At 40.8% G+C, this 13,243-nt stretch overlaps 1 protein-coding gene across 1 annotated transcript in view; it reads right to left on the bottom strand.

Annotated features, from left to right (window-relative positions):
• The window catches only part of NRG3 (neuregulin 3), a 230,662-nt gene that overhangs the window by 178,105 nt on the left and 39,314 nt on the right, over positions 1-13,243 (bottom strand). Inside the window, exons 4-5 of the mRNA XM_026042983.1 lie at positions 12,824-12,913; positions 11,780-11,852 (exon numbers count right to left, since the gene is read on the bottom strand). Coding sequence (XP_025898768.1) covers positions 11,780-11,852; positions 12,824-12,913 — 163 coding nt within the window. The remainder of the gene's footprint in view (positions 1-11,779; positions 11,853-12,823; positions 12,914-13,243) is intronic.

Genomic DNA, 13,243 nt, shown 5'->3' with positions numbered 1-13,243 from the left:
CGCTACATTTCTTGTAAACTGCTGTGTTTTTTTCTTCAGCTAAAAACCGTCAGTCCTATTTATCCTGAACAGATGGATTCTCTCTGCTACAGSGTATGTGAAATTATGGGAATAGGGTAAGCACTGAAAAGGCAGCAAGCCCAGTGGCAAGAGTGCAAATGAAAACTCAGCACCGTTCACTCTCTGCATGCACAGAATAATTGACAGACACAAACATCTAATCCAATATTRCTATTATCTGACACTGCAAATATTGATCTCAGTCATACATACAATACTGAGTTGTTTTAAGATCATAAAAACAGTAGGAAAAAAGTATTCAAGTCTCAAATTAGCATAGGCTTTTTCTACTACATCAAAATTCCTTTATCATTCTATTAAAAGTAATTATGAATTTACAAGCAAYACAGTATGGAAAAAACACCTTTCCCTAGAAGCAAATTTTACTTGATTAGATATTCTTACTATAAAATGTAAAATGTATATGCTAGGCAACACCTAACCAAGCCTACATTTCGGCTATGTGAGTGTACATTTAACTCTTACCCTGGCTCCTATACTGAGCAGAGATGTATGTTGCACAAAGCTGAAGGGTATAGGCTGCAAGCTTTTTTTTTTTTTTTTTCCCCCTTCAACACACTGTATATAATTCAAAGCATAAACTGTGCCTAGTACTGAAATAAATTCTTGGTCCATAAAGAAATTATGTTGGAAAAGAGTGAGGAAAACAGCATGTATGAGTTTAGAAGTGCCTGTGCTCATCTCCCAGATGTTCTGGGATGACCCTGATCATTGCTTAAGGCTCACCACCATGCAWCGAGGCCAAAGGCCATTTTTTTAACCAGATAATCCACATTCAGAAACAGCTTCCTTGGATTTATGTCTGCCCACTCCTTCAACTGAGGTGCTCTCTCCTTGTACACACACTTTGCAAGCACATGTCCATCTCTCAGGCTAAACAGCTCCAGTCTGGTACTACACACTAATAACAATTTTGCTAAAATGAAATCAACCTTTGTATTCACTTAAGTGATGTTCCTCACCCATGCAATGCAGTACCACACTTGGAGCACAGGGCTAAACCCATCCTTAGAAACCCATCCTAGAAGAGARCTCAACAGGCTTTCCCTCCCACACTGGTTGTCTTTCTATGGCCATTTTTACCCAATCAATCCAGATTTTGTTGGGCTCCTCATCCTGTGCCCAGGACCCCACTGATGGGGCAAGGTGGTCCCAAACCAGAGTACTGTTTGCAAACTCCAGCAGGCCACACAGCTACTGGCAGGCCCAGATACAGCCCACACTAACTCTTATTTTCCTGATCAGGCGGTTCAAGATGATCTTGGTGGCTTCTCCATCTGTTGAAGACTAAGGTTGATTCAACTTCCTTAGCTAAGAGATAAGTACCTCCATGGCGTGGCAGTCAACCCCATCCCAGTTATTGCCAACAACGGCAGAGCCTTAGAAAAAGAAAGACATGGATCAAAATGTAAGAGGCAGATTATCTTCCCAATCTTTTTACCCTCTTTCCCACTCTTTATCGTTGCTATCAAACACACACGCTTCAACACAGGAAAGAGCTACCTCTGTGGCATTTCCTTCATCAATCTGGCACATGCTGGGTGCAAGGTAATAACGAAAATTAATCTCTTCCTCCTACCATGTTATCAGGAGTCAGAAACACCTCAGCTACAAATAAGTTTTAGCAGCTCCACAGGCATCTTTTAAGTGGCTTAACTAAACTGAACCGTATTTCTGTCCACAGATCTTTAGTTTTCCTCTAATCATTTTATGAGTGATTAATTAATCTTTGCAGCAGGGAATAATTCATATTTATTTTGCACTGGCAGGTGCTGCTRACTGTTAGAATGATGTTTGCTTATTTTTAACTGGCAAAATATATTAATAAATGCATGGGTTTTCAAAGAGTAGATAAAAGCCTTGGAAACTGAAACCTGCCCACTGGTACCTCCACATCCTGATGGGACCACATTCTTCAACTGGGAGATGTGGGAAGCAGATGGGATGTTTCTAACATGCTCCATTTGCCGTGCCCAGGAACAATCCCGTCCCTCTGTGCCTCTGACAAGCACAGGCCTAGAGATGTTAYAAGTTCCGCTGTCCAGAAACATTTATCACTCTTCAAAACTATTATTACTTGTACATTACTTATTCATCGTGGTATAAGCTTCACCCACTCTGATTACATCTCTATAAAGATACTATATTGTGCTTTTAATAAGAAACAAAAATATTCTGGCCAAAAGTATTGACTCTAATGAAGCTTAAACAGAAGAAATCCCAGAAGGGACTGCAACATCTTTCCCTGCTCATACTGTCCTGCTGCATTCTCACCAACGGGGTTCAGCCAAGTCTTCCTCCATTTTCCAGAACATTTGAAGGCATTAACTACTGGAGGTGCTCAACCAAGCTTTGCTCTGTGCAGCTGCAGTTCCGACTCCCCAACCATTGCAAATCAGAAAAGATAATTTAAAATAGTCTCTGTTCCCCAACAAAGTTTTCAACTACACACTGTATCCCCTAGGTACAAGCAAAATTTATCAGAAACCTATACAGAAGAGCATGTCTACAATATAACATGCTTCAGTTACGCTCATGTGCTTAGACAAAGTGCTCATTAAGAACAGCCTCAACTACACATAGGCCTTATTTCCACAAGTGACAAGCTCAGCAGGAGACAGGGCAACTCGGGATTTCAGAAAAAAATCCTATAGCAAGTATGATCAACTGTCATTTTCTGTGGCTTGGCTACATTCTCCTTCTCCTTCCTCCAGAAATCATAAATTCCTAAACTCAACATCAGATATTTACCAGATAAAATTAGTGGTGAATCAGAGGTTGAAACAGAAATGAAAACAAAAGTGTAGAGTGGGGTCTTATACAAGATGCTGACATTTTTGATGTCATAATTCCATCAAAAGTGACCTTTTCTCCATGACAGCTCGTTCACCCCAGTAAGTTTAGTGATAAATGCTAGCAAATAAAAAACAAACAAAAACCACCCCCACAAACACGCTGAAGATTGAGCCTAGAGCGATGTCTATGATGATGCACAAATTCTCTAAGTGAACTGACACCTTCTTTGCCCATTGCTTTATAAGTTTTGCTGGATTCCCAACAGAGGTGGTTCAACGAGAATTTGGAAGGCTTGATGGCTTGAGCCTTTTTTTTTTTTTTTAATATTTTTTTTTCTCCTTCCTCCTCTCTCTCCGTATTACTCAGCTATTGAGGGAAACCTTGCACTTGGCTAAGAGTTTGGTTCTGCCATGCTAAGCTGTACTTGGGTTCTTGACACCCAAGCTAGGTATTGTTTGTGCAGCTAACACGTGCACATACTTGTGAGCAGATCAGATCTCAGGATCTCCTTGAGACATTTCGCTTTAATAAGAGAAAAGAGAATTTTACGCTCCCACCAAAAAGCAAAACAAACACCAAATCCATGGTCTAACTTAGAATTCTCTGACACCCTCAGACTTCAAAGACGTTAACTCAAAAAGGCATTCAATTTAAAAGAGATCAGTTCAAAGAGTTGAGTTTCATTATCAGTCCATGCAAAAGGGCTGCTTGTGATCTAAGACGACATCTTCTAATAGGAAAAATTGCCAGACAGAATGATGAATATTAAAATGAATGAGGAGCAGGAATGAAATGGCATTAACGTAACTTCTCTCATAAATGCACATCACAGAAATTAAAACGACGTTGATTACACTGGGGAAGTGAAAAGTTTAATGAGATAATTGTAGTAGTGTTTAGAAAAGAAATACCTGAAAAGTAAGGAGGCTACATGATGACAGCACAACAAGCAAAAAAAAAATCTCATGTTGACAAAAGTGGTCAGAGATTAGGAGCAGTTGTGCTGTGCTTGCTGGCTCTGTAGCTTCCCAAACATCTTTCATGTGAACTACAGATAACCAATTATGACAGAAAAAAAGSAACAACAAATAAAAATAATTAAAAGGAATGAAACTGCAAGCAAAATACTTCAAACTTCTCAGATTTAGCATGGCATAAATTCCAAAACACTGGGACATGAAGATGAATGAATTCCCTGYGCCTTCGCTGTAGTGGTAAGCCAGAAGTCAGCGACTTGGCAGCRTTTGTGTCAGCCTGGCCCAAGGTGCCACCAAGCACCGCGCTGATCGCCGACAGCCAAAGAGCAAGTGTCACCATTCTGCCACGGGCGCTTCCTACTATAAAATGCAGAAGTATCAGTTTATCTGTTTGTGATATATATGAAAATAAGTCAAGGTGAATGGGGCCTATAATCTAGCACCTATTTTCTGCTTTACCACAAGAGTCCATAGAAAAAAAGCAGTTTCCGTAAACATCTTTGCTATTCTTATATCTCATGCAGTGCAAGTAAAACATCTTTCCTCCCTCTTGGATTTGATGTAAGGACCTGTCCCTCACAAGGCTTTGCATAAACTTCATCAGCACGAATTCCCTAAGACCTTGCAAGAAATGGACAGATATGGCTGAAGGTAAACACAGTTCTTAAAGCATTGAGTTGAGAGCAGATTCTTAGATGCACCTCTGCATTTTGTTAGCATTTCCCAACTCTCTCAAGCCATCTAATATTTTCCAACTATACTTCTGACCAAGTAAGAGATATCAACAGAGCATGTTTAGCTATATAATCTTACATTTTTGCAGATTTTTTTTGCAGATTAACAGCAGTAGCATTTTATAGTCTGTCCGTCCACTTCAATTGTATGCCATGTACTGAGAACTGATAATCAAAGATGCTCAGTTTTTCAGCCATGTGTCTAAGCTGATTAGTCTGCAGCAAAAATAATTTTTTTTAAAGTCTGAACACAGGCCAGTCTACCTTGGCATGTATTCATGTGAGCTACTATTCTCCAGTTTAATTCCCCCTGAAGGGGATTAAAAAGCCATCTCTGTGCAGGGGAAAGCTCAATAGACCAAGGCACAGACTGCAATTAAAACGCCCTCATGGAACTTACTGCACACATTTCAGAAGATCCACGGGCTGTTTATGATCATTTTAGAGAACAATGGAAAAAAAACAACAACATATCTCAGGCTACTGGGACGATAAGACAGGCCTTTTTCCCTTTCTCATTTATACAATGAAACTGTAAACACTGTATTCTTCATAAATGATGCTTGCATAAACACGCCCTTATAAAACTAAAGGTAGTCGAGGCAGAAGWAGTAAAATGCAGAAGAGCCATTGAGGTAAGAATTGTCTGCACTAAAAACAGCTCTGTTCAATGGACCAATTTTTTTCTTCTCTCCTTTTTTTAAAAGCTGCTGACTGTAACTTCATAAAGTGGTGCCAAGTGGCAAACATTAATATCAAAGTACTTAACAGTCTGCCTTGAGAAGATTACAGTGTTAGAGTAAAAGTGATACAGACCGAGGCAGATGAAAGATGAATCATCATTTGCTTTTGGCAGACCAGACACCGAGGAACTTATAGATTAAAGTGTTCAGGCGATTTTAAATTACACGTTCGTACCAGAATCGGCAGTCTCAGCTGTAACATTCAAAGTYCTTCCTCTGCTTAGTTCAGAAAATACTGTGCATATGGATGCATATTGCCTGCCAGACGCATATGCAATTATTATATAGTCAAACTTAAAGCTGCAGCAGGAACTACACCTTACACTATAAGGCAGCATAATATGTAATTATAATATATATACACACAGCGTACACACAGTATAACACACACATATATAAATATGCACACACACATATATATGCGTGTGTATATCTCAGTCCTCTGGCTAATCCTCTAGCACACATTTCAGCACCTGTTGCTTCCAAATGATTCCAAATTATTCCATTAACTACCTCACAGAAAAGGGTTGCTAATTTTAAGCTTTCGTCAAGAAAAAACTATGAGGTCTTCAGGTTAAAATCACAGATTTGATCTTGTCAGGACGACATGCAAGTGAGCAAAGCCAGGAGCGTGAGGGAAAACACACGCAACGGGAGATACCCAGACTCCAGTTTCTCTTTGCAACTCAAACYATCCCTCAAAACTTGCTCAGACTGTGGATTAAATAAAAAGTCTCGTGGAACAAAACTTTGAAACTAAAGACAGTCATCAGGAAACAAGTACCGAAATAGTCGTGTGGTTTCAGTATGTGCTATAACTTACTTCAAAGGACACCAAGAGACTCTTCCAGTAACCGAGTCTTCAGGCAGAGATTATTTACTTTGGGAGATGTAGCGTTTTTCAACCAAGGAGCAGATCTGAAGGGCATGACCATTATCTGCAGCTCTATGGGATACCTCACTGTACTTCTTACTCCACTATAATGTAAAGATATTTCAATATTTACACATTTTGTTGTGTGAAAGGCAAAACTGCCCGGACATTTTGCCACATATACCTGGGCAGCCCTSGAGACATCACAGCAGAGGAGGTTAATGCTATGCAGGAAGGGCTGACACTGCTGATTGCCTGGCAGCCCAACTTAATCAACATGAGAAGCCGTCATCACTGCTGTTTCACACGACAGCATTGTCCATCGCCTGACGATGGACAATGTTTTATCCTCCCCACCTGGGAGCAGACAAGTTGATTCCATTTTCCCCATCTAGGACACAGTCATCCAACCAGGTGACTTTTTCTCATCTCCCTGAGGTGTGCAGGCCTTTTGGGAAAACTTGATGTCTACTATAYGTTGAATAAAATTACCTTGCTACTTTCTGAAAGTATACTGTATACTCTCTGTATATGCTTTCTGAATATCAGTTTATTGTTCTTTCGTTCAGCATTGTTAATGTTCCCTTAACAGCCTAACAGGACAATCCAAATTCTCTCTCATACTCTAACACGAAAAAGGCAGTACCGTATTATAAATCCATTGGTCAAGATTTGCATCAAATTGCCCAAGAAACAAAGGACGAGATAACACACTCAAAAAGATACAGGCTTATAATATCTAAGAAGAGAAAAATCCTTATCCTGATCTCAGCAAACGGGCCAGTTCAATGGCACTGAAGGAACCACTCTACACGGTGCCACTCGTTCAACGCTTACAATACAAGTACTGAAGCTACAAGAAAATGGAAGAGCTCTGGCTAAGAGGCAAGCAGCGTATGCTTAAATCTCACACTAAATAGGCAACAACTACAGCTTTTCAGAAAGATAGCCRCTAAGGAGAGAAGGTGAGAACTTCCTGCTGTTTCACATGAGAATCTTTGAAAGACAGGTAACAGGCACCTGGAGAACACACACACACACACACAAAATCCTCCAAAATAAGCAGCTCTTCACCTGTGCTCTTACCTCCTCCGCCTGATTTAAGGCACACGTCYTAAAATAAATTCATTTATAATGGCAGCCACAGCTTGCAGGCTGCCTCCTCTAACCAAAGACACTTACCTAGTTCTTTATCAGATCCTGTAAACAGTTTTTTTTTTTTTTTTTTTAATGCTTGACAGAAAAATGCCCTTGTAACCTGTTCCCTGTTCTGCACCCAGTGTGCTCAGTGCCTGCACTATCAACTAAAGGCAGCAGCAACCACTGCAGAGAACGCAGCTACAGAGCAGTTACACCACGTAGTTTCTTTGTGTGGCTGCCTAAGGATCGAGTTGCATGTGGTTCCCATTCCGGCTGTCATTGCTTCACTCCTAAAGGAGAAGGTGGCCATTTAACAGCAGGTGTAAAGAGGCACAATGGAAATAACACTATAGCAACCACCGCAGAAGTCAGCCACACAATACACATATTTTAGGTAAGCAAAAACATGATACCAAGGTATTTTTCCTGACTKCCTCAGCTTTTCTATTCCACACAGCAGCCAGTGCTCTTAGCTTACTTGGTCCTGCAGCGCCCTGTGGAAAGCAGGCCAAAGAGGCCAGTCCCTGCACATCGCCCAGAGATGCTGCATCTGGTTCCAGCTCTCATCCCTTCCTTTCAGTGCCATGAGGTCAGAGTTTCTATGTGCCATTTGCACACTGCCTTCCTTCCTTATCCTGTCATCTTCCTCCCTCTTTCCCAGACAGGGAAAAACCTATTCAAAACTTATGGCTAAAAATGAATCAAGTCCTCCCTTACTATGGAACTTGGAAAGCGAGAGTCTAGGAGAAAAGTGAGACAGCAGTTCTGATTAAAAACAGCTGACTAKAGAGCTATGCATTTGTTAAATTAATAGTAATAGAACTAGAAGAGGGAAAATTTCAGATTTCATTTGCTTTTAATAATAGTTTTCTTATGCTGCTTACATAATGYAGCAATATTTTATACATAAATGTTCTAGCTATAGCCTTTTTTAAAAGAAAAATCAATATTTGTGAAAACAAAGTAAATAGCTGTGGTATTTAAAATGAGGACTGATCTATGAAATTGAAATCAATGCTTCACAACTCCATACTAGTTATATATACATATATATATATATAATATTTTTCAGTTCAACTCTGTTTCAGAGCTTATGTTTGTGGGCTAACCATTTTTAATGGAAAAAACATATTGTCCTAAAGTTTATTTTCTCAAAAATAGTGTGTCACAAGACMCGGCATGTTTAATAAGATCATTTGCAAGTATATTGCAAATATGCAGAAGCACTTTGGGGTTCTTTCATGTCCATCTTAAACTGGGGAAGTATTATTTTAAATATACCAAGTCTAGATGCATTATGAAACTTGGAGACACATAATAAAAACAAGTGAATTCCAGATAAAGGCCCAGAAAGTATGGACATCAACTTAGGTAGTAGAATAAGTCAACCTTTAAACTATTTTAATAGAATATGAATATTAAAAAACAGCAAAAAAAGAACTTGTTTCATATTGGCAGCTACTACAACAGGAGCTTCTTTTTTGCTGACATTAGATGTTGTTCTTTTTAATTATCYAAGGCAGGAGGAAGATGGCCAGCTCCTCACCCGCAGCTCAGGTCACAGTTGTTACCTAAGCAGGTCTCTTGCTCTCTGCTCACCAAGCCACTCTAATCTGAACTGCCACTTAAGGACAGACCCAAGGCTAGCAAATTCTGGTGGCTGCACGCAGTATCTCATGCCTCAAACTTCATCAGTGCTGACATGCAGCCTCCACACAGCCCTCTCCTGCTAAGAGAAGGCTCTGGAATCGGGTTTTCAGTAAAAGCATCTGCTAGTATCAAGTCAACTGCCAGTTTCTTATCATATCCATCTCCTATGAGACGCACCCAACAGTGTAGATAGTACATTAGATTATGTATGATTAAATCTCTCCATCATAAACAAGAATTAACAGGTACTTGTTAACACTGAATCATGTCTCATGTATTGCAGCATCTCTCTTTATTGTAATACAATTTTAATTAGAGTTTACAAGACAGACCTATGAGATCTAGTGAAGCATGGGCTAGAGACGATGGGTGCTTAGGACACTCACTTCTGTCTATTTAGTAATTATGCTGATATACTGAACATTAAGCAGGATATTAGACACATTCATTAAGATATTATTTTTACTCTCCAGGAGGGATTTTAGTTTTTTTATATTRCTTTAAAAATATGCAGCAATGTTAAAGAATTTTAAGCACGCATATAAACGAGGGAAGATTAAACTTAATCCATTTTTGCATTTTATAAGCTTAAAAGGTTAAGAAATTCTAAACTTCAGATAACTAAACCATGATTTTCATTTTATGTTGTCTGTCCCTGCTTGATCCCTTAAAATCCSTGTTACATCCTTACAGGCCTAAACCCAGCAAACTATTTCTTACTTGTACAGGCATGGAAAACCACTATATTTATACAATGGATATGCAAAACTTGACTCCCAGGAAAGGAATAAGTAAATATACGAGTTCTCTGTCATGGCACAATAGTAAAAGCAGGGCTTACAGAGTAATTTTCATGTAGTAAAGGCTCTATAATTACTTCCAACAGTAATTTTACTTAGTTAACCTCAAATAAGAGACAGAAAAGAAATTGCTACTCAGAAATGTTTCTCCAGGATTAACTACCTTGCTGAGAACGTTTTCTTGAATCACAAACTGACCCATAACTTGCAAATTTGATCCCCTACAGCCTTTCCCAATTACTCCTTTTCCCTCACTTTCCAAGTACCCATGTATGTATAAATACTGCTGAAACACAGCAAAATGCAGTTTGTAAAGTCTGCTTCTTTTGCAAAATATAAACATCAGTATAGTACTGTATCAGACATGCTTTAAGATGTTCCTATTCATTCAGAGGCTTTTACATTAAAGTGTTCTCTGAGAATCTATAAGAACCTTTTTAATAATAGCTTCTTAATCAACTGTTCTGCTTCATCTCCCCACACACGCATGAGTTTTGATACACTATTCACAGCAGAATTAATCTCAAAGCACGCAACAGAGAATCTTGTATTATGATTTTTTTTCAGGACTAGTTGTTGGTTTAATATATATCCAAAGCTCTGTGATGCAGTAGGAGAAACCTGACCAAGAAAAATATGACCAATATGACCCACATGAGCCCTGCATTTACCTCTACAAATATAGGTAATTTGTTCTACTCTGGATGAAAAAGGTGACTTYGAAATTTTCACATTCAAAAAGCTACCTTGAAAGGAAGAATGGAAAGACAGAAGCTTTGTAAAGGGAAACTTCAGCCCCACCACCAGAAGTAAGAACACAGAAACTTTTTTTTTGTAGAAAACAAAGCTAGTTGTTGATGTTTAATTCCAATAAACATATATTTTTTCCCCCGGTCTACATCTCTTTATGCAGAAATGGCCATTTAGGAATTTAAAAGCAGCAGCACAGAATAAGCTGCACTTCAGAAGTGAAAACTATTCCTCAGCTTCCCAGAATGATGCTGTTTCAAGTGCCCTTGCTGAGGAACCCCATACACCAGCCCTTCATTCGCAAGCTTGATCTTTTGACTGACCTTTCCAATTACTTATTTTCCCTGACTTCCAGGGAAATCCATTATCACTCTACACTGTGAGGAAGAGTGCTACAATAATACTTTATTACACACTAAGACAGCAGCAAAATAAAAAGATTAAAATATCATCCTAGCATAGATCTTCCACATACCAACGCCTACTAGTTTCTAGATTTTACTAATGTCAATATTGACTAAGCACCATCAGAGTAATTTCTGCACTAGTGGTTTCAGGAGTTCATTCAGACGACACGTGAAAGCTGTAACAGAGCCGCTGCCCCAGTGCTCAGGAGGACACGCTGCATCCTGAGCTTTCCTCACGTGCTCCCCCAGCAGGGTAGCAGCAGCTGCAGGGTGCACACTGGGCAGCACCTGCATCATCGCRGGGCTCTGGGTGCAGCGGGGCCACAGGCAGCACCGCCGCAGCACTGAGGCAGAGCTCGGCCAGCAGTCTGCTCTCTTCCTTCCTCTGAAGCAGCCCTAGCAGAGCCAGGAGCAGCTCTTCATGCAYAGTGCCAGCGCACACGTGCCTACCACAGCTTTCTTCTCATTGCTACCATCAGAGCCAACATCAGCTCCCCCGGGAACAGCCCACAGGCTTTAGGCAGCCCCRAGTTGCACATATCGCACAGACACCTGTTTCCTTCTGTTGCTGCCTTTGCTGGACTGTGATGCTCCCCAAACACAGGAACAACCTCTCATTTACCACACGATACAGGAGGACCCCACAGCTACTGCCGCGACCACAGCAATTTGCCCAGACCTCACTTCAGCACAGGGCCTCCACGGAAAGCAGGCCGAGGGCCAGACAAAGCGCGCTAGACGCCGCACGGGGCCGAGGGCCCCTGGCTGAGCACAGCTGTGACGAGAGGAGGGCCACCACCAGCAGAGCACACATAGCACTTACGCACCAGGGAGTCCGCAGGCCGCTCGCTTCACGCTCAAGTTAGGACATGAGCCTCCAGGCCTGCCRCTGCAGCTCCTCTGCCATTAGTAATCTCGTCCACATTTTTAAATTGCCACRTTCATCTCTCTCAGGATAAGAGATATCTTAAAACTCAAAGGATCGTATCTCTTACACAGRGCCTCCTCCTAGATCTCCTGACCTCTAAGTCATCTGTCCCTTACCACCAGAGCTTTAACCTTTCCTTAAGAGGAGCCAGGGGCTTATCTTTCTYTCCCCAGCACTTTTTCTATGAGGTCCCAGTACAAGCAGCATCACCTGCACTCCCAACCTGTCCCACAGCCTGCACGGCCCCTTTCCCAGGTGCTGCCAATATCTCCCTGCAGAGCCGCAGCTGATGCCCGTCTGCTCCCCAGGCACAGCTGGGTTTCATTAGCAGCTTGGACACAAGCCAAGGAGGCYACAACCATCTTCAGTAACCCCTTACCGGCTGCTCTGGCAACACAGGTCCCTGTATGAATATGCTAAATTTAAGCAGAGAACACAGGAGTGGCAAGATCTGATCACGTTGAAAGTACTGACTATCAAGGTGGAGGAGAGAAAATGCTTTCATCAACAAGCCAAGTATTTTAGTTTTGAATTAAGGAACTGATTCTTCAAGGTTACAATTTGTAGTCTTGGACRAACAAATACATCTGCATAATAATACCTTTTTAATGATGTAAACTGAGACGTATCAGGGCTTCCTTTATTAGAGGCCTGGAACACACCTGACATGCCTGAGCTGTCTGTACGGGGAGGTCTTAGCTGTGCTCAGCTCTTTTTCATCAAAAAATAAAACAGGGATAGTCTATATTCTGTTCATCAGATATCCTTCAACTAGATGAGAAACCRTAAAGCAACTCTTTGATAAGTCTCACCGACTGCTCCTACCTTCAGCAGACTGTGGGCATAGAAACAACTCCCCAAAGGACAGACCTGTTCAGAGCAAAAATCTAGAAAACAGATATGCAGCCAGAACCGAGCTGCTAACTTTATTGATTGATCCCACCTGTGGGCGAACCATGCCAGGAGTCTGTTGTAGCCAGACATGTCCCAGCAATTTATTCCTACACTGCAACATCCTCCTCACCTGGTCAGGCTACAGATGCAACACAAAAAGAGTATGGCAGATCTTAACATTTTATTATTTATTGCTCTCCTTATTTCACGTAACAACTTGAGCAGCTGCATGGGATTCTCTAATGGTGAAGACTAATGTAGGCAGTAAATGAAACTACACCTACCTSTAAACCTCTGCACGTATAAGACTGCTCAATAATATAAAGTGATTTAGTACCAAATTTTACAAGTTCTTACATCATTTTCATCAAAATAGTTAAACATGTTTAGCTTTTACATCATACAACACCCTTACGTGCAAAAAGTGCCGGATATACTTCACAGGGGATGTAGGTACATCATATATTTT

This window comes from Nothoprocta perdicaria, unplaced genomic scaffold (genome assembly GCF_003342845.1).
Source record: "Nothoprocta perdicaria isolate Ctin4 unplaced genomic scaffold, notPer1 scaffold_32, whole genome shotgun sequence".
NCBI classification, from domain to species: Eukaryota; Metazoa; Chordata; class Aves; order Tinamiformes; family Tinamidae; genus Nothoprocta; species Nothoprocta perdicaria.
The sequence above is the reverse complement of the archived record's forward strand: the minus strand, read 5'-3'. Positions and strand labels throughout refer to the sequence as shown.